Below are 27,667 nucleotides of genomic sequence, written 5' to 3' on the forward strand. Positions count from 1 at the left end.
TGAGGCAACCTGGGTGTCCATCAGTTAATGAATGGGTAAAGAAGAGGTGCTACATATATACAATGCAATATTGCATGGCCAGAGAAAGGAAAGGGTTCTTGCCATCTGTGATGGCATGGATGAACCTAGGAGGTATTGTGCTGGGTGGAGTATGTCAGACAGAGAAAGACAGATGCAATGTGATTTCACATATATGTAGAATCCAAATAACAAAATAAACAAACAAAAGAGAAACAAACTCATAGCCTGGCCACCCTGGTTTGAGATTTTTAAATTGAAGTGCTGATTTGTATTTTCCCAATGATTAATTAGGATATTTGAAGATATTTTTATGTGCTTATTGGCCATTTGTATATTGTCTTTGGAGAAATGTGTATTAAAGTCTTTTGCCAAATTAAAAAAATATTTTTTAAATTACAGTTGACATATAATATTATATTAGTTTCAGGCATACACAATAGTGATTACACATTTATAAAACTTATGAAGTGGACACCGCGATAAATCTAATACCCCCTTGATACATCATTTTTATAATATTATTGACTATATTCCCTATGCTATACCCTACATCCCCATGACTATTTGTAACTACCAATTTCTGCTTCTTAATTCCTCCACGTTTTCACCCATTCCCTAACCCTCCACCCATCTGGCAACCATAAAATGTTCTCTGTATCTATGAGTTTGTTTCTGATTTGTTTGTTCACTTACTTTTTTAGATTCCACATATAAGTGAGATCATATGGTATTTGACTTTCACTGTCTGACTTATTTCATTTAACATAATACCCTCTAGGTTCATCCATGTTGTTGCAGATGGCAAGATTTTATTCTTTTTTATGGCTGAGTTATTTTCCATTGTATAGCTATACCACTTTTTCTTTATCTTTTCCTCTATTGATGGACACTTAGGTTTATTCCATATTCTGGTTATTGTATTTAATGCTTCAATGAACAAATGGATGCATATATCTTTTCGAGTTAGTGTTTTGAGTTTCTTTGGATAAATACCCAGAAGTGGAATTGCTAGGTCCTTCTTTGTCTCTTGTTTTCAAGTCTATTTTGTCTGGTGTAAGTATTGCACCCAGCCCTTTTTTTTTTTATTTCCATTTTCATGAAATACCTTTTCCCCACCCATTTACTTTCAATCTGTGTCTTTCAATCTGAAGTGAGTCTCTTATAGGCAGCATATGTGTGAGTAAGGGTCTTGTTTTCTTATCCATTCAGCCATCCTATGCCTTTTGTTTGTTTGTTTTTTTTAGAAATCAATTCTCTTTTTAGAGAGAGAAATGACTTCTTTGAACTTTTTATTGGGGAACAGTGTGTTTTTCCAGGACCCATCATCTCCAAGTCAAGTAGTTGTTTCAATCTAGTTGTGAAGGGCACAGCTCTGTGGCTCATGTGGGGATTGAACTTGCAACCTTGGTGTTAAGAACACTGCACTCTAACCACCTGAGCTAGCTGGCTGCCCCACCCTATGCCTTTTGATAGGAGCACTTAATCTATTTACATTGAAAGCAATTGTTGATAGCTACTATTGCCATTTTATTATTCATATTTTGATTTTTTCTTCTTCTTATAGAAATCCCTTTAACATTTCTTGTAATACTGGTTTAGTGGTGATGAATTCTTTCAGCTTTTTCTTGTCTGGGAAGCTCTTTATCTCTCCTTCAATTTTAAAAAATAGCCTTGTTGGGTAAAGTTATCTTGGTTGAGGTCCTTGCTTTTCATCACATTGAATATTTCATGCCAATACCTTCTGGCTTGCAAAGCTTCTGTTGAGAAATCAACTGACGATCTTGTGGGAGCTCCCTTGTAGGTAACTGTTGGGAGCCGTCTTAGAGTAGTGAGACTGCAGGCTGATTACAAGTGGAGAATGGCAGGTGGCTACAGACCCCCATGTTCTGTGTGCTGAGGAAAAGGCTGCAAAACTTCATGTTGGGTAAACAGCAAAAAGAGGAACTGCTGGAGAAACAGCTCAGTTCATCTCCTGTGCCATGGAAAAGCAGAAGTCCCTGAACTGAAACCACCAGACCCTCAGATGTCACTGTCTAATTATGGACTCATGTACTTTGGAACTTTCCACCATGGACTTGCTGACAGTTTCTATTTGCCTCACTTTAACCTTACTTAAAATATATCATTAGTCTATGCTGTGTAATCATGTAACTTGTTGCCAAGAGATTATCTCACTTCCAAACCCTTACGTCAGCAACATTGGTCCCCCATTCCCCAAAAAACCCCCTGCCAAAATCCCCTATGCTGTAAGGGAATTTTCCTTTGCAAAAGGGGAAGTTGCTTTCTATATAATCAATGTGTATCCAATAAACAGTGGCACTCTCTCCGCCACCCATGACAGAGTGTCCCTCCTGATCCCAGCTTTTGTTTCTGTGCCTTTCATCTCTACTTAATTCTTCCATTTCTCAATCTCCCACCCAGTCCACTCAGGGGCCCTCTAGGTACCTGGCTTGTGCGCACCAGGTGGCCACTGGAAGCTGAGCGGGCCTCGGCAGGTAATTAGTTTTCTTTCTCTTTTTGCTCTTAAGATTCTCTCTTTGTCTTTAAACTTTGGCATTTTACTTATGAAGTGTCTTAATGTGGGCATCTTTGGGTTTATCTTGTTTGGGACTCTGCACTTCCTAGGCTTGTATGACTATTTCCTTCACCAGGTTAGGAAAGTTTTCTGTCATTATTTCTTCAAATAGGTTCTCAATCCCTCACTTTCTTTCTTCTCCTTCTGGTACTCCTATGATATGAATGTTGTTATGCTTGATGTTTTTCCAGAAGCCCCTTGAACTATCCTCATGTTTTTGGATTCTTTTTTCTTTTTGCTGTTCTGATTGGGTGTTTTCTGTTTCCTTGTCTTTCAAATCACTGATTTGATTCTCTGCCTCATCTAGCCTGTTGGTGATTCTTTCTAGTGCATTCTTCATTTCAATTGTTGTATTCTTCATTTCAGTTATTGTATTCTTCATTTCTGACTGGTTCTTTTTTTATGTTTTCCATCTCCATTTTTATGTTTCCTATCTGTTTTTTGAAGTTCTCATTGAGATCATTGAGCATCCTTATAACTAGTGTTTTGAACTCGGTATCTGGTAGATTCCTTGCCTCCTTTTCATTTAGTTTGTTTTCCTGGAGTTTTGCCCTGTTCATTCTTTTGGGACATGTTTCTTTGTCTCCTCATTTTGATCTGCCTGTCTGTGTTTGATTCTATGTATTAGGTGGGGCAGGGTGACTTTATGTAGTAGGTGTCCTGTGGGGGCCCAGTGGCATAGTCTCTCTGGTCACCTTCTCCGGGTGCTCCAGAAGTGACCCTTGTGTGGGTTCTGTGCCCTCCTGTTGTACTTGGGCTTTGATTGCTATTGGCATGTCAGTGGGTGGGATGACCCTCAGCATGACTGGCTCTGGGGTTTGGCCACATCCACAGCTTATGGGCTACTGTGCAGGTGACTTACCCCCCAAAACAAGATTCACCCCAGTGGGCTCTAGTGCTTCTTGAGACCACCCTTTAGATATGCTGCTTATGGGGCTAATTGGGTGGTGCTCTCCTGAAGCCAACCTCCAGGTATGTTGGTTCTGGGGCCTCTTGGGAGGGACTCCAGTACAGGTGCTGGTCACCCACTGCCTGTGACCAGCCGAGGACTAACTGGTAGGAGCTACAACACTTTCCATGGTTGGCTGCTCCCTGTGCTGGACCTGGAGGCACGTGGGAGAGACCACACTGTGAACCAAGAATGGCTGCCACCAGTACCAGGGTAGCTCCAAAAATATCCAGGACACTCCAAGGCCTGCTGCCAGCTGCCAGCTCTCATAAGGTTCAGCCACTGATAGAGCGTTGTGTGATATGTGAGTTGGGTGAGGCAGGGTCTCAGTGAATCACCAGGTTGGGGTGAATGTTGTTCAACAGGTTAATGTAGGTTCTGGTTTGGAGGCAGTGCTGAGCCTGGAGCTACTCAGCAAGAGCCTCAGATCACACCAAGGCCAGCTGCCTCCTGCCTGGGGTCCATGGTTGTCCAATAAAAGTGCAATGTGGATGGGGCTGGCTATTTGCTGCCAAGAAAGCGCCTCCTGCATTGCATGAGTTAGGTGGGATGAGGGTCTTAGGGGGTACCCAGGGTGGAATGAGTGGAGTTCACCAGCCCAATGCAGATTCAGATTTGGCCATGTGGGCAAGGGCTCAACACAGGAATGAAGGCATCTGCCTGCAGCTTCAAGGAGAATTCTAAACAGGGAAAATGATGACTGTCCCTCCAGTCTTTGCCCTGAAGCCACACAACTCAGTCTGTCCCTGTATGTCTCTGACTGCTCCTGAGTAACTGTCCTTCACTGTAGCCCAGGGTTAGTGCCTGTGAGTGTTTGTGCATGGGCCCTTTAGGAGGACGTCTGGTTTTCCTGCAGCCTTCCATCCCACCCGGCTGGTTGGAATCCAGTTTTTCACAGCCACATGTTGTGGAGGCTCCTCTTCCCGGGACCAGCACTCAGGGCTGGGGAGCCTGGTGTGGAGCTGGGGTCCCTCGCTCCTCTAGGGGGTCCTCTGTGGCTGAGATATTCCTCTTGATTTTCAACTGCCACACGCAGGTGTGGGCCTGGCCTCCACCCTTCCTACCAGTCTCGACGTGTCTACTTCTTTATATCCTTACTTATAAAACTTCTGTTCAGCTAGATTTTAGATGATTCTCCAGGTTGATTGTTCTAGAATTTAATTGTAATTTTAATGTGGTCACAAGAGGAGGCAAGCACAACATTTAACTACTCTGCCATCTTGGATCCTCTACTGAAATTAATATTTAAAAATTCCATCTCTCCCTAAATTCTCCACATCTTCATCCTTTGTACCTATCCTTTTCTACAAGGTTCTTTAACATATTTATAATTTTTAAATTCTTATTAAATAATATCTACATCTTGGTTGTCTGTGGGTTTTTTAAAATTTTTATTGGTTATATGTCATGTATTCCTGTTTCTTCTTCTGTCTCCTGATTTGTGATTGTATGCTGGAATTCTAAATGACATATTGTAGACTCTAAATTCTATGATGCTTTTCCCATGAAAACTGTTGGGATTTGTTTCAGTAGGCAGTTAAGATACCAACAGATCACCTTGATTCTTTAAAGCCTCAATTATAGGCTTTATTAGAGTGGATCTATTTTAGTGTTGCCTTTAGTCATTAGGGCCTAGACCTGAGTTTTGAAATATGGTTCTAATTCTAAAGTAGCATGGCCCTTTAGGTTTTCAATGGAAAGCCCAAAATATTTACCAAGCCTAATTTGGTGGGACAAGAATTCCAAACTTTCCCTCCCCAGCACTAGACATCTGCTGAAATCTCTGTTGAAGTTCCCCAAACTTCCAGTTGTTACTTTCTGTTGGGCCTCTTGGAATCCTGCTCTGTTCATGCATAATTTAGGGAGTCAGTAAAGGATTTCATGGGAATATGTAAGGCAAATTCAAGGCTCTGTTATTTCTTCTTTTCTGAGATTTCCCCTTTCCAGTTTCAGCTGCTCACCATCTGACTTAGCTTCTCAGCCCAGTAAGACTGCCACTTTTTGTTTTATTCCCTGTGGGCCACATGAGGAATAGTCACTTAAATATCATCTTATCCAGCATTTTTCTCCAGTGCTTGAGCCCCCTCCAGCTCTTGTTTGTCTCTGGTTACTTTCCAGTGCATTTCAACAGAGTGTATCATTATTGGTAGGAGGGTTAGTCTGATACAAGATGCTCTTGCCAATGCTGGAGCCAGACTGTGATCAGATGTCTCCATGTTATTTAAGATAAAACAAAATCCAACTTCATCTGGGTGATGGTTACACCACTGTGTTCACTTAAAAAATCTATCAATGTGCACGTTTATATACTTGTGTCTACATGTGCTATAAGTCAATAAAAAATTTATTACAAGAAAAAACCCAATTTCATGTTGGCAGCCATCTTAAAACCCCTCAGGGGCTTTCTTGTGGCCCCAGGATCAAACTGAGACCCCCTCTCTGGGACCTCTCTCCTGGCCACAACTCTGTCTACAAAAGCTCCCTTGCAGATCCCTAAATGATACACTAGCTCTTGTTCTTCCCTTCATCCCCACCTCCCTCACCCAACATGGATAACTCCTACTTGTTCCTCGGGCTTCAATTTAAGCACCACCTCCTTGGAGCTTTTCCTGACCACCAAATAAATCTTTCTTCTACTACACTTAAGGTGCCCTCTGTTGTATTCTCACAGCCCTAAGTTCCCTCCCTGACTGGCACCTCAGCAAGCAGTCATACTAGCTTGCAGTGTCCTGTGAGAACCTGAACAGCAGGACCCACACCTTCAGCTCCAAACCTGGTCCCAGCAGGAGCTCAGAGAATTTGCAAATGAACAAAGTGCATGTTATCCTTCCTGGTCGTGTTAGTGCTGATGGGGCAGCTTGTTGCCAGATCCTGCCTCGGCAGTTTTCCAAGGCTGGGGACCTGCAAGAGGCAGGGGTGCTTGCTTTCCTGAGACTCCAGAGAACTGGCCCCAGCTCCATCCTCAGGTAAGAAGTTCAGGTAAAAAGAGCTCTCCTTCCTGTCCTGTCCTGCCCTGCTTTTTTGTCAGATGCAGGAATAGAACTTTGAGCTCTAACAACCTGCCCTTACTAAACTTAAAAGCTGAATCACTGACCAGACAGCTTGAAAGAAGAGAAGGAAAAGTTTATTGTGTTGAGCAGACCTTATTTTCATTACAGTACCAGGAAATTCATTCTCAGTTCAGTCCGGGTGCATAGGGCTCTGGAGACACAGAGCCCTTTTTCCCAAGCAAGGACAGCACCTGGACTTGTGTTGCATTTAATGGAACAGAATAACAGTAAAATACAATTGTTTTTATAAAGAAAGTTTTTTTAAGTACATAATTTCTTTAAAATTCTAACATTTTTCTTCATTTTTCTGTTTACCTTACACCAAGGATAAGTGGTTAGAAAGCGTCATACTTGACAAACTTTCTCAAATTGTTGCCCTTAGATTAATATATTCTGATACTTTCATTCTGGAGAGGAATTATGCCCATTTCTCTGGAAATCTAAATTGTGACAAGTAAGGCAATGCATAAATTACAGATGGGATGAAGGCCTTTGCTCATACCCTCACTTGTAGTCTACTTAAATCTTCCACATTTGGCTTCTGTGTTGCTAGGTAATTGAGATAGACTCAGGAGATAGCCTCCTGCTTGCAAAATGACCACGCTGTTTAAACTTTATGGAGAGCAAGCAGCTGCTTAAAGCTGAGTTTGTGGTTTGTTTTTATAAATTGTCAGCATACCTTGAGGGGGAGAGATCTACTTGGCTCACTGACTCACGGCCACCCAGCAGTGTCCTTTCTGTGTTACATCAAGGGGTCAAAGACCACATAATAAAAGAGAAATTGGTATCCTCCAGATACTTTAAAATATCAATAATGACCTGAGTTAATGAGCCTAATTTGCTTGAACTCAAATAATTAACAAAGTCCTGATTAAGATCTCTTCTCACTACATCAAGGCAAGGCAAACATGAATTTAAACTAAAAAATGTTATCCCATTAAACTAGACACAACATCTATATTTAAGTTAACTCCAATTATCCCACAAAAATGTCCCCATAAAATCAAATATTTAAAAAACTATTAAAATTACACAATGGTGGACTATATATTTAAATAACTTCACACACAGTGCACCCTTCATTTATGTTACCAAGAGAAAGTTTTCATTAGGTGGCTTTACCAAAACATGTACAGTTCCATGAAATTTGATAGCACAGTACTAATATTTTATTCAGAGAAAATACACTAGATATTCACTTGTTAAGTCTTGAGTTGAATTATTTCTTTTAATCATTCATGGCAATTTCAGAAAAAGACTGTTTTCAAGTACCCACATTTACTTGTAGGAAGAGGTGGGGTAAGAGGAGCCATGTTATACTCATCGCAGTGAGGGTGGGGTCTGACCTGTCCCAAGTTACCATGTCAGTAAAGCAGAATTCCCAGCTACAGGAACCTGGGATTTCCTTCCTCCCTATCACTGGGCCAGTCTCTTGCAAACACCGCACAGCCTTCCCTAGCTTTCAGCCTTCATCCAGATCAAGGTTGTTTGTTCAGGCAGAGCCTTACCAAGGTTCCTACCATGAGGCCTTAAAGGACAGCAAAGTAGATGAAGCTCCATTCTTGGAAATTCTTTCTTAGCCAATGTAAAATCTTTGCTCTCCCAAGAGCTAGGTTCACATAAGACACGTACCTAACCATGATGCATGCGCTTAGTAGGTAGGCAAACACCTGTTTGTTTCAACTTGAAATGCCACGTTTGACAGATTCAGCACTTCATCAATCTTATGGAAAGAGAACATGCCATCGTTCTCAGTGTGGTGGTATTGAGTATAGTGTTAAAACAAATCACAGGCACACCTCCACAGCCATGGCAGAAGGCTGTGTGCATGGGTTCTGATCTCGGCCAAATACCATTGTTCACAGAACACAGTCATACTGTTGCATGTCATTCTAACATGTCACATTATTTCACATCACTCTGGCACTGACTCAGACAGAAAGTTTTCCATTATGGCATGATGAGAGAAAAAATAATCCATTAGATATAAATGTTGGTTAAAAACAATATACTGTGAACAGTTTCCAGAAGTTTGAATGTTCCAATGAAATCAATCAATTCTTGCTTCTTGGGAAAAAAATTATCCTACCTATCTTTCTAGTGACAATTTGCTTTCATACAGTAAAGATGGCAACGCTGACCAAGACCAAATTTTAGTGGTAACATTGTTTCCTAGGACATTAGAGGTTCATTTTGAAAGATGCTTATGTCACCTGAGCCAAGAGTTACTGGCAGGAGAAGGCAGGCCCTAATCATTTCAGAAGCAAGCTGGGTCTTGCATATTTCGATTCAACAATTAATAGGGTGGTGAGGGCAATGAGGACACACACTACATAGAAACACAGGTTCCACTGTGCCTTCCTCAAATGGATTATGCAGCGAGACCTGGTAGGAAGACACAGAGAAAGGTGGTCTGGGTAACATCCTAAGGGAACCGGCATTTAAAAAGCATATCCCAGTGACTTTAGTATTTCCTGCACAATCTCCCAGAAAATAAACTGGAAAATGCACAATTCTGCCCACGGTCGTAGACAGAAGTGGCAGCAGCAGAAACCTCTCCAAAGGCTTAATTAAATCTAAGCTCAAGCTGAACAAATGTTTTTTTACTCTCACTGGTTCTATCCCTTCAGTTGCTGACCCAGTGAGGGGCAGGGCAGCAGGAACTCATGCTACAGCCTTTGTCTCTGCAAATGATTCCAAGGGTCCTTTTCAGTCTTGGATCAATTTATCTAAAAAATTTTTGAGCTCCTCATCCCCAATTTTAATGGAATTTTAGAAGCAAACTCAAAAGTCCTTCAGGCTACCTAAGAGACTCCTAAGCTAACGTTTGCATGTGAATATGGAAAAAATAAATTACCTGATATTTGTTGTAAGACTGATTTTTTAAAAAAGACTGCAAATCATTATGTGACTTGGCGTAGAAGACTGAGGACTTAGCTATCCATTCACACCCACCTCATGTTTCTAAACAGCAGGCAGTGTGAGACAAACGTGTTTGCATGGGAGGGGACACTGTCCATGTTGTGCTCGTCTGTGCCTTGCAGCCTGGGGAGGCATACGGAAGGGCCCGGAGCCTCACACCACATGGCCAACAGCACACCAGCAGACCCCTCGTGGGAGCCTCCCAGCCCAGCACACTCACCAGGACAGGCTGCTCCAGGGGGCCACCCTGGGCTGCTGAACATAGACATAAAAAGCAATGACTAAAGGGCTTCTGTGGCTTCAAGATGCAACTGTGTGGAGTCAGAACAAGTGCGACACTGGCAACCGCGAGCCAAAGGCAACCCACAGCACTAAACTGAAGGGCATATGACACAGTGTGTAAGAAAACCAGGAGCCACACAGTCAAACCTTCTTGCTCTCAGATCTGGAAATCTTTTGTAGAGAAAACTCAGAGCCAACTGTCCCTGGGTCTGGGCAAGGAAAATCCTACAGAAGAGGAGAGGGCAGGGACAAGGTGACCTTCCTGAGGGAGCCCCAAGACTCCATGAGGGCTCACTATGGCTGTATCCAGTAAGGAAATCAACAACTACATTTCTTTAGAAACTGAAAAGAAAAAGTGAACACTTTCACAATACAAAAATTGTTTACAAAATAATTACCTAAAAAGTTCACTGAGATTGGGTGGGGAATAAGAATAATGTTTTCATTTTCAATTAGTCACAACGGTATTGATGGTCTAAAGACAGCAGCCAATTTCTGGTCTTCTTCACCTCCCTCTCCACACCCCAGAGCCTTCCTACACCGGATAGTTTCACTACCCTCACTCCAACCCACCCCTATCCTGTCCCCAAGTTAATCTGCCCCGAGCTAGCCTTGAAGAAACACGACTGTTGGTTGAGTCTCAATTCAACAATGAACTAATGCTAGGGAGAGAATGCAGGAAGGGCACAGGGAATGTCCTAGCCTAAACCTCCAGGTATGTAGACCTTGGACAGAGCTCCTGCCAGCTGCCTCAGGTGGCAGACTATGCCCGGCTGCCTGCCATCAGTGGAGGTGAGGATGGAGGTGGAGATTCTGGCTGCTCAGCTTCCACACCTCTGCTCCTGCAGTGATGCTCTCACAGCGAGGCTCCCGCAGCTGGGCTCTAGTAGCAGTATTCCCGCAGCAGTTGCTCCCATGGCGATGCTCCTGCAGAAATGCTCCCACAGCAGTGCTCCCAAGGCAGGGCTCCCACAGTGGTGCGGCACCTGTGAGCTCTGGGTGGGGGAACAGGGACTTGTTTTCCTCCCGTTGCGTTTGCCATTTTGCATTCTGGTTAGATGACTGCTCTTTGCAGAGTCCCCACGGATCGGCCACTGGTCTTCCTCTGAGGTATAAATCCAAGAGAGCCTTAGCTTTGAAGATGCAGAGCCCACCAGTGTGCAGGAGTCAAAGGAAAGCTCAGAATCAAAGGCACGCAGCCTGCCCAGCCAGTTCATCAGCAGTTGTATAGACAGATCAGAAAAAAACTAGTGCTTAATATAGAAAGTGTTTTTCACATGGTGTCATTTCCTAACCTTCCTCTGGAGATCATAATTCTTCACGTTTCTGAGGTCCTGTGGAAAAAGAGAACAATTGAAAAGAAAATGGACTGTCCTCAAGTATAAAAATACAGGCTGTGCATTTTCTATCTACAACCTGTTATTTATGTCCAAGCCTCCAACTTATCTCTCTTTTTAAATTTTTAGGAACTTTAGTTTGGTGTGTTTGTATTATATTTCGAAAGCAAAAACAAAATAAAAAAGACATTTTTACAAATATTGAAACTACTGGCATATCCCTACTCAATGTGAACTATTTTCAAAGTACAGGTCGAGCCGTTGTTCGCCATCTTAGCTGTAGAGGGTGCAGCATCACCGGCCCATGTGGGATCCGAACCGGCAGCCCTGCTGCTCAGAGCTCACGCACCCAAGCCAACTCTTAACCAACAAGCCACTTGGCCGGCCGGGCATTTTTTTCAATGCTTTTCGTTTATAAGTATTAGTAAAGTAGATTTCTCCATGTATATAACTTTTTTCTTCTGTTGAATTACTTAAGGTAAATTCTTGAGAGAAATTACTGAGGGCATACACATTGTAATGGCCCCCGACGACAGACTTGCTGCCTTGTAACAAGGATTGTTCTACTACACCAAGCTTTAGCAAGATGGACCACAATAGTCTCATCACCATCTCCCCAACAAACGGCATTATCAGTATGGATATTTTTTCTATGTAGTACATATTAATGATAGATTCCTTTAATCTGATTGCTGTTGCCTCAAATTCATTTAGTGTTTTCCTCTTATTTGAACAGTATTCTACATTTTTTGCCTATTTATCTATAGAAACCCTTGAGGTTTTATTAATTTTTTTATTATTTTTTTTTAAGATTTTTTTATTGGGGGAATTGGGGAAGGGGAACAACCAAGTTGTTGTCCTTCAATCTTAGTTGCAGAGCACAGCTGCTCAGCTCCCAGGTCTAGTCGCTATCTAGTTGCCCATCAGCAGCTCGCAGCCACTCAGTTCAAGGTGCCGTGTTCAATCTTAGTTGCAGGTTCAACATACCATGTGAGAGTCGAACCGGCAACCTTATTGTTAGGAGCACGTGCTCTCACCAGCTGAGCCATCCTGCCACCTGTTGGCAGCTCAGGGCAGCTCAGCTCAGGTGCAACTCACTGGCCCATGTGGGAATTGAACTGGCGAACCTGTTGCTCAGAGCTCGAGCTCTTAATCAACTGAGCCACTCAGTCGGCCCTACTAATGTATTTTTCAATTAATTATTTTTATGGTAAATACCCAACCTTTGAGTTGTGATATTTAATATGATATAGTCTTCAGGATGTTTAGGTGAATCACTCAAGATCCACGTTCTCAAATTGCTTTTTTAAAATTAGTTTTGAGCTGAATAAATGTTAAAATCCACAGCCCAGCTTATTAATATAATAGTTTACAAAACGTGATTTTTGTATTCTAATCATTTTCAACTGGCTACTATTAGAGATATAAATGTAATAGGGAAAGCATTATATAAGAAGACTTAGTCCTTTCTATTCTTTTATTTATTTATTTATTTATTTTTTAAGATTTTTATTGGGGAATTGGGATGGGAACAGTGCTGGGGAATTGGGGGAAGGGGAACAGACAAGTTGCTGTCGTTTTGTTCTTCAGTCTAGTTGTGGAGGACGCTGCCCCACTGGCCCAAGTTGGCACCATCATCGCGCTCTTCCCGGGCGAGGCACATCAGTCGCCGGCTTCTGGACGGCCGCTCACTGCGGCTGCTGGCCGCTCACGCTGGCTGCTGGCTACACACGGTAGCCCATGGCAACCCACTGCCACAGGGGCTGCAGCCTACGCCGTCACCGGCGACTCATGGCAACCCAGCTCCAGGTCGAGCTGTTGTTCAGCATCTCAGCTGTAGAGGGCAGTGTCACTGGCCCTCATATGTGGGATCCGAACCGGGGCCCTCTGGTGTCCCAAGCCAGTTCTTAACCATCGCGCCACTCGGCCGGCCCAGTCCTTTCTATTCTTATCCTAAATTAAGTACAAACACTCCATCCCCACCCCAACATGCTTGTTTGAAAGAATTCTTTTGTTTTCAAATCAATATGTGCTTTGTCTTGATCCTAAATGTGTTCATTTACCAGCGCCTGGACAGATTTAATGAAAAACTAGGGAATCTGACAAGAGAGCCCACAAATAATGTCAGGTTTGGCTTATATATCATCATGAACCTAAATAACCACAATTAAGGCATCCTTTCTCAAAAAAAAGGGGAGGGGGAAGGGCAACTGAAAAAGGAAAATGAAAAATACACACTGGTTGATGTCAGAATAAAAGGGATAATACGTAATTCTTCTTTTCCTCTTACTTATGAATTCTGTTGTTTTTGCAGCAAACAGAAATGAGAACTGCAAAGGAGTATTTGCCCAAAGCCAAGGTTTGTCCCTACCTTCTCTGTGTGACTCTTTTGTCTTCTCCTCATATAGTGCTCCCATTTCCTTCTCCTTCTGAAAGCGGATCTGGAGCTGTTTGATCTCCTGATCGTAGTCCTGCCACTCTGGGACAATTCGAACAGCTGCTTCCAGTTTGGGCTCTTTGGTCATTGGATTATTACACTGTGAAAAGCAAAATAACATACTTCCGCTGAGTGTAGAAATGGTACATTATATAGAATGCAAAGGTGTTTCTGTTCCTGGGTTATAAGTTCTAACTGGAAAAAAAGAACAACATGGGGAATCAAATGATACATTAGCAGAAGCAGAAATAGTACCTTCACTGACTGTAAACAGTGAACACAGCCCCATCAGACACTAAAGGATTTGGCTCTCTGCATCAAGCAGAAAAGAGGTATGCTTACTGTGAGATGTTCTGCAGTACCTAAACTATACAACTGCAGAGAAAGAGTAAATAAGAATCTGTGTATTAATAATTATCTAGTCATCACCCTGGAATACATCACCTTGGACTAAGATGCAGAAAAGAACCACAGACAGCTTACCAAATCAATTGTTTTCGCCCTTGTCTTAGAGGTGTCATCACACCATGTTTCACACCAAAGCCATTCTTGAGGAAGTGATTTAATTGGCACCTGGTGGATCATGTTATTGGGCAAATCCTGTTAGGTAAAGAAAATAAAAACAATGTAAAGTTGTAGGAAAACTTAAACACATAGCAAATTAGTGATGTTAGCTGCTCATTACATAACACATGCCAATCACAAAGTTTTAGAACTGAAAGCGTCCTTACCAAAAACCTGTGAGAAGCTAAAATATTTATGGTGCTTTCAAAACCCACAAAGTTTAGAGGACCTACTCATAATAAGCACCTGAAAATCGTTAGCTTAAAACTCATGACTGCAGCTAGACTTCCCACCAGAGGGCAATTCTAAGAAAAACACTCGTGCCTTCGAAAGTCAACTAAAAATATAGTTCTTATATATCAAAATTTTGCCTACAGGAAGCTTTGAATCCATCTTGCCTGCTGAGACTGATCCCAAATGAATAAGCCCACGTTTTCTAGCCAACAGTACTCTATGCTTTGAAGCTTTTTTCTCAGAAAACCTTTTGAGTTTGACACAATAAAATATCCCATTGTCCTAATACACAACCAGTATAACCCAGAAATTCCACTTCTGGGTCTATACACAGAAGAATTGAAAGCAGGGACTCAAATGGATACTTATACACCAATGTTCATAGAGACATTATTCACAATAGTCAAAAAGTGGAAATATGCCAAATGTCCATCAACAGATGAATGGATAAGCAAAATATGATATATTCATACATTGAAATACTATTGGATCTTAACAGAAAGAAAATTCTGATACATGCTACAACATGGATGGACCCTGAAAACATGCTAAGTGAAGTAAGTCAGACACAAAAGGAAAAATATTGTATAATTCCAAAAGTACTTAGAATAGGCAAATTCACATAGATAGAAAATAGAATAGAGGTTACCAGGGACTGGGGGGAGGAGAAAAGGAGAAGTTATTGTTTAATGGATCCAGGGTTTCTGTTTGGGATGATAAAAAAAGTTCTAGAGATGGACAGTTACACAACACTGTAAATGTACTTAATACAACTGAGTTGTACACTTAAAAATAATTAAATGGTAAATTTTACGTTATATAATTCAGGCAGATGGAAAATTACCCTATGTAGAAGCCCAGAAACACAGGGAAGAAGACAGAGTAACCAAAAGGGAAACTGTGTAAGTAAATCTAAATCTAAATAGATATTGACTGTACTACACAAGAATAATAACTTCTTCTGAGGCTTAAAATAGAGATATAAAATACACGGCAACAAGGCATTTAGGCTGGGATGAGTAAAAATGGAGTTAATGAGTCATAAGACAGGGCTACTCAAAACGTGGTATGCAGCCTGGCAGCAAGGAGCCTGCTAGGAATGCAGGTTCTTAGGCCCAGCCATTATGTACTGAATCAGCTTGAGCAAATGGGGCCCAGAAATTAATGCTTTAGTAAGTCCTCCAGGTGATTCTTTTATATATGCTAAAATTTGAGAAGCACTGTTCTGTTTTTGCACTGTGTGGTAGGTGGATAAAATATACCAATTAATATTAGCCTTTGCAAAGTCAGAATTGCATACTGTAATTGCTAGGATAATCATTAAAAGAATTGCAAAAAGTGTATAGTTTAAGCTAATGGAGGGACAACGAAATGTTAAAAACTCTCAATCAATCTGAAAGAAATGGAGTAAGGAGAAAAAAAGAAACACAGAACACATGGAGTAAGTAGGAGTACTATAGAAAAGCCAAACTCATTGGTGATTACATTAACTATAAATGGGCTAAATGTTCAAATTATATGACTGTCACACCAAATGAAAAAACAAATAGATACAAGTTATTTGTAAAAAAATACAACTAAAACATAAAGATAAAGACTGAAAATAGACAATTAAAAAAAAAACAACCGCCAACAGGTGGCAGGATGGCTCAGCTAAAAAAAAAAAAAAATACCATGTAGCACTAACCAAAAAGAAAACTCATGCAGCTGCACTAGTATTGGATGAAGCACACTTTTAAGGCCCCCCGCCCAAAATAAAAGGTGTTACCAGTCTAAAATATATATACGACTTCTAAGTTTTTAGCCACTTAATAATATAGTCTCAAAATACATAATGCAAAATTTAACAAAGACAAAAACAAGCAAGATTTCACAGTACAGAAAAAGATTTTTAACACAATTGTTTCAGTAACTAATAGAAAAAAGACAGACAAAAAAAACCACATAACAGTATATTGCTAAACTTGACCTAATGAACATAGAAAAATATTACACTTAACAACTGCAGAATATGAAACCAGATAAAATGTTTACCAAAACTGGGTCAAAAAGTAAATCTCAATAAACTTCAAATGCCTGAGATCACAGAGAATACATTCTCAGATCATAGAACAAATGAGCTAGAAAATAATAACAAAAATATAACTGGAAAGTGCCCATGTATTTGCAATCACTTTTAAATAACTCATGAGTTAAAAAATAAGTGGAAACTAGAAACACATTGTAAACAATGGAAACTAGAAACACACTGAACTAAATGATAAGGAAATTCTATATATAGAGTGTGAAATGTAACCAAAGTCTTGCTGAGATAGAATTTGAAAATTTCAAATGAACTTAAACATCTATCTCAAGAAATTAGGAAAAAAATCAACAAATAAAAGAAAGTAAAAGATAAACAATAAACAAAAAATAGTGAAATAAAAAAGAAACACTGTAGACAAAATGAAAAACATTAAAAGCTGGTTCTTTGAAAAGATTGATAAAACTGATTAATTCCTAGGTAGTTCACCAAGGGAAAAATGAGAAAGCACAAATAAACAATTCCAGTAATTAAAAGAGAGAGAGAAATCAGTACAGATCCTACAGACTTTAAAGAGATTGCTGATATGACGAAAACTGGTTCTTGATACACATTTTTCAAAACGAATTAAACAGTACACTTAAGATCTGACATGTACTTAAGCATGTCACAGTATACAGCTATTTGTAAGAAACAGCTTAGTGACAATATGTTATGAAATTTAGATACAACTTAACAAAAATAGTGATAAATGAAGTACTAAAAAATGTCAACAGTCCCAAAACTCTTAAAGAAATTAGAGTCATAATTTAAACACAAAGAAATCTCTATGTAGCTGCACTACTGAATTCTACCAAACATTTAAGAAAGAAATAAGGCCAATCGTACACAAACCAATTACAGGCAAATGAAAAAGAACTAAACCTAACTCATTTTATTAAGCCAACATAGCCTTGATACCAAAACCTAACAGAGATATCACAAGCCAATGTCACACAAAAACATAAATGCAAAATTCTTACACAAATACTAGCAAAAAGAATCCAGGAATATATAAAAAAGGATAATAAATCACGATCAAGTTGTAATATATTATATTTCAAAAATTATATTAAGTACATAATTAACTATATTACTGAATAAGAGGGGAAAATCATCTCAGCAGATATCAAAAACATATAAAATTTAACACAATAGGTTAAAACAAAAGAGCAGCAAACTAGGAATAAAAGGACTTCCTTAATCTAAATGAGAGGTAGCTACAAAACCACCACAGCAAACACAATAGTTAGTAGTAAAATGCTGAAATTTTTTGTTTTGATTCAAGAATGTCCACAATCAATATTTCTGTTCAACAAAATGTAGGTCCTAGCCAATGGAGAAAGCAAGAATCTTTGAAAATGTAAGATTGGGAAAAAAAAAAAGACTGTCATTATTTGTAGATAATATGATTATGTATATAGAAAATCCAAAAGTATATACAGATTGGCAAGGTAGCTGAATACACCAATGAACAAAACTCCATTGCAATTCTAGATACTAGCAACAAAAATCAAGTTTTTAAAAAATAACTCTAACAAAGATGGACAAGATCTCTATAAAGAAATCCATCTACATTATTGAGCGCAATCAAACACAACCCAAATATAAAATCCTAACAGGTGTTTTTTCCTCCTGAACTTGACAAACTGATTCTAAAATGTATGTGGAAAATAAAGGATACAGAATACTCTAAGACACTCTTGAAGAAGAATGAGGTGGGAGGATTTGATTTATTAGCTATAGTAATTGAGATATTTGCAGTATGGGTGTGAGACAAACAGACCAATGAATAAAGGGCCCAGAAACAAATCCATGCACATATAGATACTTCATATCTGACAAAGGTAGCACTGCAGAGCAGTGCATTTCATTAAAAAACAAATCATGCTGATAGAACTGTACACATATATGTACATAAAAAATGAAAGCTGAATTCTTATCTCACACCATACATAAAACAAATTCCTACTGGAATATAGAATCTAAATGTGAAAGAAAAACAATAAAGTTCATATACAAAACATCTTCATAACCTTAACAAGAGACAAAAAGCATTACCCATGAAGAAAAATACTGACCAGCCTGACTACAAAAGATACCAGTAAGAGAGTCAAGGTGGGAAATTTTCTAAAATAGATAGCTAAAAAGGATATACTATCAATATATATAAAGACTGACCATAAATCAAGAAGAAAAACACCAAACAACCCAAATACTTAAATAAGCACATCGCAAAAGAGAATATCTAAACTGATGTAAACATACAAAATGGTACTCAACTTCATTATTAATTATGGAAGTGCAAAATAAAACCACAATGGGGAGCAACATCAGCAAAAATGGCAGAGTGTGGAGCTCTGACAATTCACCCATCCATCAAAAAAACCCCCAAAACTGGCAAAAATAGTAAGAATAACTTTTTCAGAACTCTGGAAATTAACCAAACCTGCAGCAACCAAAGGAGCACTGAAAAGTCAACAAAAATGGCTGCATGTCAGTAAGAACAGTGAGCTCTGTGGTGTTTTAACTTGCACCCTACTCCCATTCTCCTCTCCTTCAGCCTCAGAAATTAACCACCTGCATTCCCACACTAGAGGAAGAAGGCTGAAGGTCTTTCAAAGTTTCATTCCCAAAGCACAGTCATTATTTTACCAGACTGGTGGTTCCCCAGAAGACTGTACTGTAAAAGCTTACTCTATTCAATCTCACTTGAACTTGCCCAATGGCAAAAGCTTCTCCTTGGCACCATTTCTTGAATATATTAGGCTTCCTAAGACTGCCTGAGGTGGAGCAAAGAACAAACTAACCAGAAACCTTTAAAGGAGAAGCTGAACAATAAGATATCCATAGGAGACTTTGAAAAGAAAAAACATATTCCTGGGAATACAGACGGCAACATACATGTGAGGCTCTGCATGCTCAGGGCTGTGTGCATAATCAAGAAAGACCTCAGATGGCCAAAGCTCTGGTTTCTGGCTGATCCTAAGGCTCTTTGCAAGGAAAAGCTGAGGCTAAGGTAAAGCTGTATGTAACCTGCCTGGCTGACAACTGAGGACGTAACATGCACCTATAGGCATTTTGCAAAAACTGGGGGCAGTTTTAGTGATTCTGAGCCTTAGGAAATCTCTGTCCAATTTTAGCTAACCACTAAGCAAATCAGACAGACAAAAAATTCAGACTTCACAGAACTAGTTTAGAAGGCACAAACAATTAGTACAACAAGCAGCAACAACAAACTCTGGTGAGGGGAGGAAATCTGATTTCCAGAGTTGCCACACTATATTATTTGAAATGTTTAGTCTTCAACAAAAATGAAGAGACATGCAAAAAACCCAAGAAAGTATGGCCCATAAAGAGGAGGAAAAAAAGCAAGTAATAGAAGCTATATTTTCAGAGGCGCAGACATTGGACTTACAAGACAAAGACTTTAAATCAGGTATTTTAAATGTGTTCAAATAACGAAAGAAAACTATGTGTAACAGAACTAAAAAAAAAGTATGAGAATAATGTTTGAAAAATTACACAACATTAATAAAGAGATAGAAATTATATTAAAGAACCAAACAGAAAATCTGAAGTTGAAAAATACAATAACCGAAATGAAAATTCACTAGAAGTGTTCAACCACAGATTTGAGCAAGCAGAAAAAAAAGACTCAGATCAACGGAGATTATCCAGTCTCAAGAGCAGAAAGAAGAATGAAGGAAAATAAGCATAACCTCCGAGATCTGTGGGACACCATCAAATATACCAACATACACATAATGGGAGTCCCAAGAGGAGAGAGAAAGAAAGGGATGGAAATATTTGAAGAAATAAAGAAAACTCCCCAAATTTGATGAAAAACATTAATCTACACATCCAAGAAACTCAATGAACTTCAAGCAGGATAAACTCAAAGAGACCTACACCTTGATGTATCATAAACTGTCAAAAGACAGAGAACCTGGAAATGAGCAAGACAGAAAGGAGTTGTCACAGACAAAGGATTCTCAAAGTTAACAGCTCATTTCTCATCAGAAATCATGGAAGCCAGAAGGCTGCGGGGCAATATATTTAAGCTGCTGAAAGAAAAAACTGTCAAGCAAGAATTTTATATCCATCAAAACCCATTCATCAAAAAAATGAAGAAATTTATACATTCCCCAAGAGTTGATAGCTCCAGAGCCACCCTAACCAGAAATACTAAAGGGAATCCTTCTGGCTGAAATGAAAGGACACTAAACAGTAACTCAAATCCACTTGAAGAATTAAAGAACACCAGTAAAGGTATGCAGTTAAATATAAAAAAAAAACATATAAATGTATTTCTTGTTTGGAACTCCTTTTTGCCCCTATCTGATTTTAAAAAACTACAAAACAATCATAAATCTGTGTTGATGGGCATATAATGTGTAAACACATACACTGTATGACAATAACAGTATGGGAAGGAAGAAGCTATATAGGAACACAGTTTTTGTATACTACTGAAATTCAGTTGTTATTAATCCAAACTAGATTGTCATAAATTAAAGTGTTAATGATAATCATCAGAACAACCACTAAGAAAATAACCCAAATATATATAGTAAAAGAAACAAGGGAATTAAAATGCCTATATAACATAAAAGAAGACCATAATAAGGAACACAAAAAACAGAGGACATATAGAAAACAAACAGGAAATGGCAGATGTAAATCCTACCTCACTAATAATTACATTAAATGTAAATACATTAAGCTCTCCAATTGAAAGCCACATGGGATGCGAGATCACACCTACCAAATTAACAGAATGAGTATTGGTCAAAACATAAAGCAACAGGAATTCTTACGACTGATGGAAGTATACACTAAAAATACTTTGGAAAACTGTCTGGAATTATCTAGTAAATATAGATACACAAATCTGATGACCCAGCAATCCTACTTGTAGTTGTACACACAACAGAAATACGTGTACATGTGCATGAATGATCACAGCAGCATTATCTATGGAAGACACAAATGGAAAACTACCCAAATGCAGAACAGATAAACAAAGCAGTGTGACTATACACAACGTGGATGAACCTCACAAACAAACGCTGAACAAAAGAAGTCGATTCAAAAGAGCACATCTTTTATGATGCTACTGAGATAGAAAGGAAAAAAAACATGCAAAATAAAACTATAGTTTTTAAGATTATACGTTTTAGTAGTAATTCTATACAGAAAAGCAATGGGATGATTACCACAGAAGTAAGGATGCTGGATACTTTTGTTAGAGAAGAAGGATGGCTTCTGGGATAATAGTTACCACCTTCTGTTTCTTGAACTGGGAGACAGTATATGGGCATCTGCTTTGCAGTAATTCATTGATGCATATAAATATGTACATATTTGTATATTTTAGTTTTGAACACTTTTCTTTATGGGTGGTATATATCACAATAAAGGTTTAAAAATGTTTAAATAGACTTAAGCAAAAAATAATATATGAAACTATCTAAAACATTTAAACTATAATCTCACCTCTGAAAAATTTTTAGCATTAACAAACTGTGGTTCAGCTAAACTTTTTGAAAAACACCATTGTTTCTAGCATAGAAAAAAGGGATATTGTGACACTGTAGTCTATACTGTGAATCCTGAGCTGGTTAGTGCCTAGAGAAAAGAAACAAACTGACCCCAGCAGGCAGAGAAACAAATTTATCAGACCAGCTTGGGTACAAAATGAAAAGACACAGTAATGGTTCCGAGAGGCAGTGCCCTTCTTCCATCTCCCTTCCCAAGTGAACACAGGCCTATGACATTCTTCACTAGTGTGTCTTCTCTTGAGGACAGATAAAAATGTCACACACACATATACAAAATTCCTTTCAATGAAGAAACACAACACTGTCCCAACAGAGAGAATTGAGAAACAAATAATACTTCATTTTCTGACACAACATTGTATACCCATCACTGAGAGTATTAACCAAAAAGAAAGCCACTTACTTGATCAAGGTTTGAAAGGCTGTTAGGATCCTGACTCAGACCTTGGTACTGTCCCCTGAGTCTGTCACCAGCAGCTATTTTCCTAAACTTCTTGAGATCAACAACATACAGTGCACTGGAGAAAGAAGATCCATTTGTTATAACCATGGATTACAGCAGAAAAAGTAACTTCACTGAATAATGGAACAGGCCACTAGGCAAAAATTCTGGCTTCTCTTTGAAAAGGGAAGCTGAGGCCCTGCGGTGAAGCTCAGCATCAGTATGTACTACTTCGAAGATGGCTAAGAAAGTCATTACAAATCCCAGATTCTGCCACCACAAGTTCAGTTTGTCACTCACTGTTCCTTATTTAATTGCCTTGCAAAGGAAATAATCTCTGACAAAAGATTTCTAGCAAAATGTCAGCATATTAGATAATAAAAGCTGTAGTAATTGCTAAATAATCATTAGTCAAAGATATTCTGATGATGTCTTAAACGTTGCGGGGGGTGGGGGGGGAATCCCCAAACAATGTTGCCATTCTTTTGGACCAAAAACATAAAGTATAGTGCTTGAAATCACTATACTTCAACATTTATCTCTCTACGTACTACTTCCTACTGGTCCCCCCCTCACCCTCCAAATCTTCCAAAAACACTTTGACCAGAGAAGATAATATAGTGTTTGTTAGAAAAGCAACAAATGCATACACGGTTTCACCTAAGAGAATTTATCTTTTAGCAATGCTGAAATATACAAAATAATGTATTTAATTATTCACTGCAACATTGTATTATCACAGCCAAAGACCATAAATGTAATAACATACATACTGGAATAATATTTAGATGTATAAACGAATAAGGTCTTTCATATTGACAGAATAAGATCCACTAGAAATATTAAGTAAAAAAAAAACTTTTTTAAAGCAAGGCACAAAACTGTAAATAGGATGGTATATTTTATATAAAAAAGAATTCACATTCTGTGTAAAAAATAATTCATAATTGTTTATGTAAGAATCAAGAAACTCTGGAAGGACAGTTACAGTAAATTAATAGAGGAGGTTATCTGTTGTGGGATGGGAACTAGTGGAAGAGAGAATTGGGAAGATTTTTTTTCACTTTATATGTTTTATAAATTTTATTTATGAACCATATTAATGTATTACCTATTCACAGTTTTAAATACGCAACATTAATTTTAAAGAAAATAAAAAAACAGTGTTAGGAATCTTCCTTTTTCAGTACCTGATATGATACTTTCGCCCAGCTAGGTGGCTGGCCCAGTACCCTGATTTCCAGAACCTGTAGCCATCCATTTCCCTTCGGCTATCACAGAAAGGAGTATAACCATAAGGTGCACCATCCAAATTGAAATCTCTTAACTCTTTCAGATCTGTTCGGACAATCTGGAGAAAAGATCACAAATCTGTTGTTAGACAAGCATGCAGATAGCAGTCTCCTTAACACAGAGAGCATCTCGCTGAGGGAGGCATTAGGGAAGGCGGCTCTGCAGTTAGGGGCACAGGTGATGCAGAAGGCCCAGTTTGCACCCAGATTCCTCCACTGATTAGCTGAGTGCCCGCACTAACACGTGAGATACTTGGCCTAGTGCTTGGCACACGGTAGTCTAAGGATTCAAAAAGAGCAGGAATAAAACAAATTTACATTACTTGGCCTCTCTGTGACTCAGTTTCCTCATCTGTAAAATGGAGATCTCACAGGGTTGTTGGGAGGTTTGTGAAACAATGCCTCTTTTTAGTTTGTATGTGAAATGAATTAAGATACAAAACTGCATACATGATGTAATGACAACTATGTATAAGAGGCACACGAAATATAAAAAGTTGTATCAAACGCAAATTTTAAAAGCGATCACATCTGGGTGCTACCTTTCCATATATTCTAAATAATGTAAAATGACCATCTACTTTTCCATAACTGGAAAAATAAAACCGCTCCAAAAGGAAAAGGAATTCTAATACTTTTCCCACAAACCGCTGAAGCCAACCTGTAAGAGCTTACCTGATCAGCATCCACAAACAAGAATTTGTCAACAATGAGTGGGAAGAGCACATCCAGGAAGAGTATCTTGTAACCCCAGATGATGCGTTGCTTTTCAGTCTGCTGATGAAGCCACCGGGGCCATTTGTACTGAACAAGCTCATACTGGAAATTGTATTTGTTTGCCATATAAGGTATAAACTCCTATTTTTAGACACAAGGAACAACACACAATCATTGACTTTGATTAAAAAAACCGACTTCATAATGTAAGTAAACCACCATGATTATGGCACAAGTAAAACATTTACCATAACAGTGGTCTAATAAAAAAGGTTGACCCTGAGTCACTTGTGACTACATAAAAGAATAAACATAAAAGAACTTTTGTCAAATCCCCATTTCTTTATGACTTCTAAACACATGAAATTACAGAAATCTTTAAGTGGAGGCTTTTATTTTATTTATTTTTTTAAGATTTTATTGGGGAATTGGGGGAGGGGAACAGCATTGGGGAATCGGGGAATGGGAATAGACAAGCTGCTGTCCTTTTGTTGTTCAGTCTAGTTGTAGAGGACGTCACTTCACTGGCCCATGTTGGTATTATCATTGCGCTCTTCCCGGGTGAGGCAGTCGCTCGCTGGCCAGCCCCACTGCCGGGCAGCCCCACTGCAGCCTACACCGTCGCCGGTGACTCATGACTCATGGCAGCCCAGCTCCAGGTCGAGCTGTTGTTCACCATCTTAGCTATAGAGGGCACAGCATCACTGGTCCTCATGTGGGATCCGAACCGGGGCCCTGCTGCTCAGAGCTGGCATCCCAACCCAACTCCTAACCAACACGCTACTCGGCTGGCCCAAGTGAAGGCTTTTAGATAACTAATGTGTGTGTGTGTGTGTGTGTGTGTGTGTGTGTGTGTGTGTGTGTAAGGGAAATGAACTTCAAGTTCATTTTTCTAAACTTGATAAGTAAGATTCATTTGTCTAAACTTGATCAGTAAAACATTGTTTGAGCTTGATTTTAAGCCTTTCTCTTGGCTAGGTCTAATCCAGGGAATGACATAACAAACCCAAACACTCTGAACAGATCTGCTGCCATTATAAGTCTTTCAGATTCTAAATACAAGTACGTTTAGGAGAGCAGAAGTGAATTACTTATCCAGAAGAGATATTACCGAATACATTAAAAATGGTTTAGTAAATTCTACAGAACAACATAAAAAGATGCAAGTAAATCAATTTAGATGACAAATACTAACTAATGTAAATAAAGCAGAAAACTTTCCAAGTGTGATTTTGTTTTGCAAAGATGAAGCATTCCTTCCATAGATCACTGAGTAGCAATCATCTCCCTGGAAACCAGCACCAAACTTTCTAAGTAGACAGGACATGCTGCTCAAAGGAAGAGAGTGGTATTTCATCAAAGCAGAAGATACAGACTCTCCTCCTCTGTTAGCCAAGCTTCAGACAGGACATTTACAACAACTGCTCCCCAAAAACAGAACAGTCTGGAAGAGTAATAGAAATAGAACTATGGAATTGAATCAGGGTACCTTAATAAAAGGAAAGTTTGAAAATCATACAGATAGCATAGAAGTAGTAAAAAGTATATTATACTACACATATATCCTTAATAAGAAGGTTTTCCTTTTCCCTAAGGAACAAACCTTAAACGTGGGGGACAAATAATTCTTCAAGAACCAGAATTTCACAGGAGTCTTGGTATTCTTCAGTACTGATAACATCATTATGCTGTCAAAAAAAAGCAAATAATAATAATCTTCCAAAGCTTTTTAACCTCAACAAAATCAAGTAGAGTCAATTACAAGACTGCTAAATGTTCATCATGACAGAGCTTACTCATGGCTCAATTAGGTAGACAAACCCTCAGTAATAGAAAATGGAAATTGTACTTATTTCTTCTTATAAAGTTATCACTGAATGAGAAAGGAGTATTTCTCACCTATAAAAGTACACCTACTGATAAAGGCAAATATTTTAATTATGTCACATGTTTAATTAAACTGCTTCATAAACTGATACATTAATTATGATACAAATGAATAATGGAGGTTGTGGTTAACTGACTACGTCACTCTATAAAGAACTCCCGGAAAGCCACAGCCACTCCATGGAATTGCCCTGCCTCCCACACCTGTAGAGGAGATCCCTGTCAAGGAGAAGAATGGAAATTGGTAAGGGAATGGCAGATAGTTTCAGGATTTCCTACTTTGAAAACAACAAAAACACGTTTTGGGTCAAGGAATTTAATTGAATTCAGTTGCTACTAATATCTGACATTACTATTTTAGATATTGTTTCTTGGAAATGGGAGGTCTAAAACATGAGTAAAATGACATTCTGAATTATTTGCTGCACTCCCCAATTTGTAGTGGGAAATGAAAAGTAACAGGAACCAGGCATTAGGAGAGTCACTGCCAGGCCAAGGCGCCATCCTGACCACTGACCACAGGGCTCCTGAGGCCTCCCCTGGGGACCACTATGCCACCAGTGCGAGCCTGTGGCCTCTCCTGGGCAAGCTGTGTGACCCCAGGAGAGTCCCTTCACCCTCCGAGTCTGTCTAGAAAACAGAGGTGTTCTTCTATGAGAACTAAGATGCCCCCGGCTCTAAAATCCTGAGTCTTTAGCAGGCAGGTCCAAGCCCTATTTGACTTCTGTTCTCTGTAGTAACCTCCTAATCTAAGCAATGCTTGGTGGCCAATTAAACACCACTATTTATAATGTGTGCACAGTGAGATTAAAGATTTACAGCCTGTAATACCCACAGATGCACTTACTACATAGCTTGACTTCATGCTGTTGGCCAGATCAAAACAAATCAATTATATGTGGTAATCTACTCACAACCCTCAGAGTGCTTCAAATAGACAAAAGTATAATGGGGCAGAATCCCATAAAACATTTACTCTCTGAATAAGAATACTGTGACAAATTCATTCATATATATGGAAATAATCAATGTGACTAACCGAAGAAATCGTTCATAGAGATGACCAGATGCAACAGAGAAGATATTAATTATGTCATCTTTATCTTGTTTCACTTCCTCAGTCTTCTGTCCTCCTGTGAAGCCCCTATAATAATAATCAAGGTAAATACAAGCACACATGAAATGCTGGTACACACGGCCCTTTATGAGAAGCAGAGATGGTGTTTCTCCATTCCCCTTCCTCCCCTAGAGGGAGGTGCAGAGGCAGCAGGTGTAAAGCCTCCCTGAAACCCGGGTAGAGAGCACCAGACCACCAAAAGCACCCACGGCCAA

General features: G+C 39.2%; 1 protein-coding gene across 3 annotated transcripts in view; it reads right to left on the minus strand.

Annotated features, from left to right (window-relative positions):
* Nucleotides 1-6,647: 6,647 nt before the first annotated feature.
* Nucleotides 6,648-27,667, minus strand: part of UGGT1 (UDP-glucose glycoprotein glucosyltransferase 1) — a 129,776-nt gene continuing 108,756 nt past the window's right edge. For all 3 annotated transcript variants that reach the window (XM_019624545.1, XM_019624546.1, XM_019624544.1), the window contains 8 exons: nt 27,375-27,479; nt 26,052-26,136; nt 24,407-24,589; nt 23,630-23,790; nt 22,401-22,515; nt 14,057-14,173; nt 13,508-13,673; nt 6,648-11,133 (listed from right to left, as the gene is read on the minus strand). In XM_019624545.1, the coding sequence (XP_019480090.1) occupies nt 11,108-11,133; nt 13,508-13,673; nt 14,057-14,173; nt 22,401-22,515; nt 23,630-23,790; nt 24,407-24,589; nt 26,052-26,136; nt 27,375-27,479 (958 nt within the window). In that variant the 3' untranslated portion in view covers nt 6,648-11,107. The remainder of the gene's footprint in view (nt 11,134-13,507; nt 13,674-14,056; nt 14,174-22,400; nt 22,516-23,629; nt 23,791-24,406; nt 24,590-26,051; nt 26,137-27,374; nt 27,480-27,667) is intronic.

The sequence above is a fragment of the Hipposideros armiger genome, unplaced genomic scaffold (assembly GCF_001890085.2).
Source record: "Hipposideros armiger isolate ML-2016 unplaced genomic scaffold, ASM189008v1 scaffold_592, whole genome shotgun sequence".
NCBI lineage: Eukaryota > Metazoa > Chordata > Mammalia > Chiroptera > Hipposideridae > Hipposideros > Hipposideros armiger.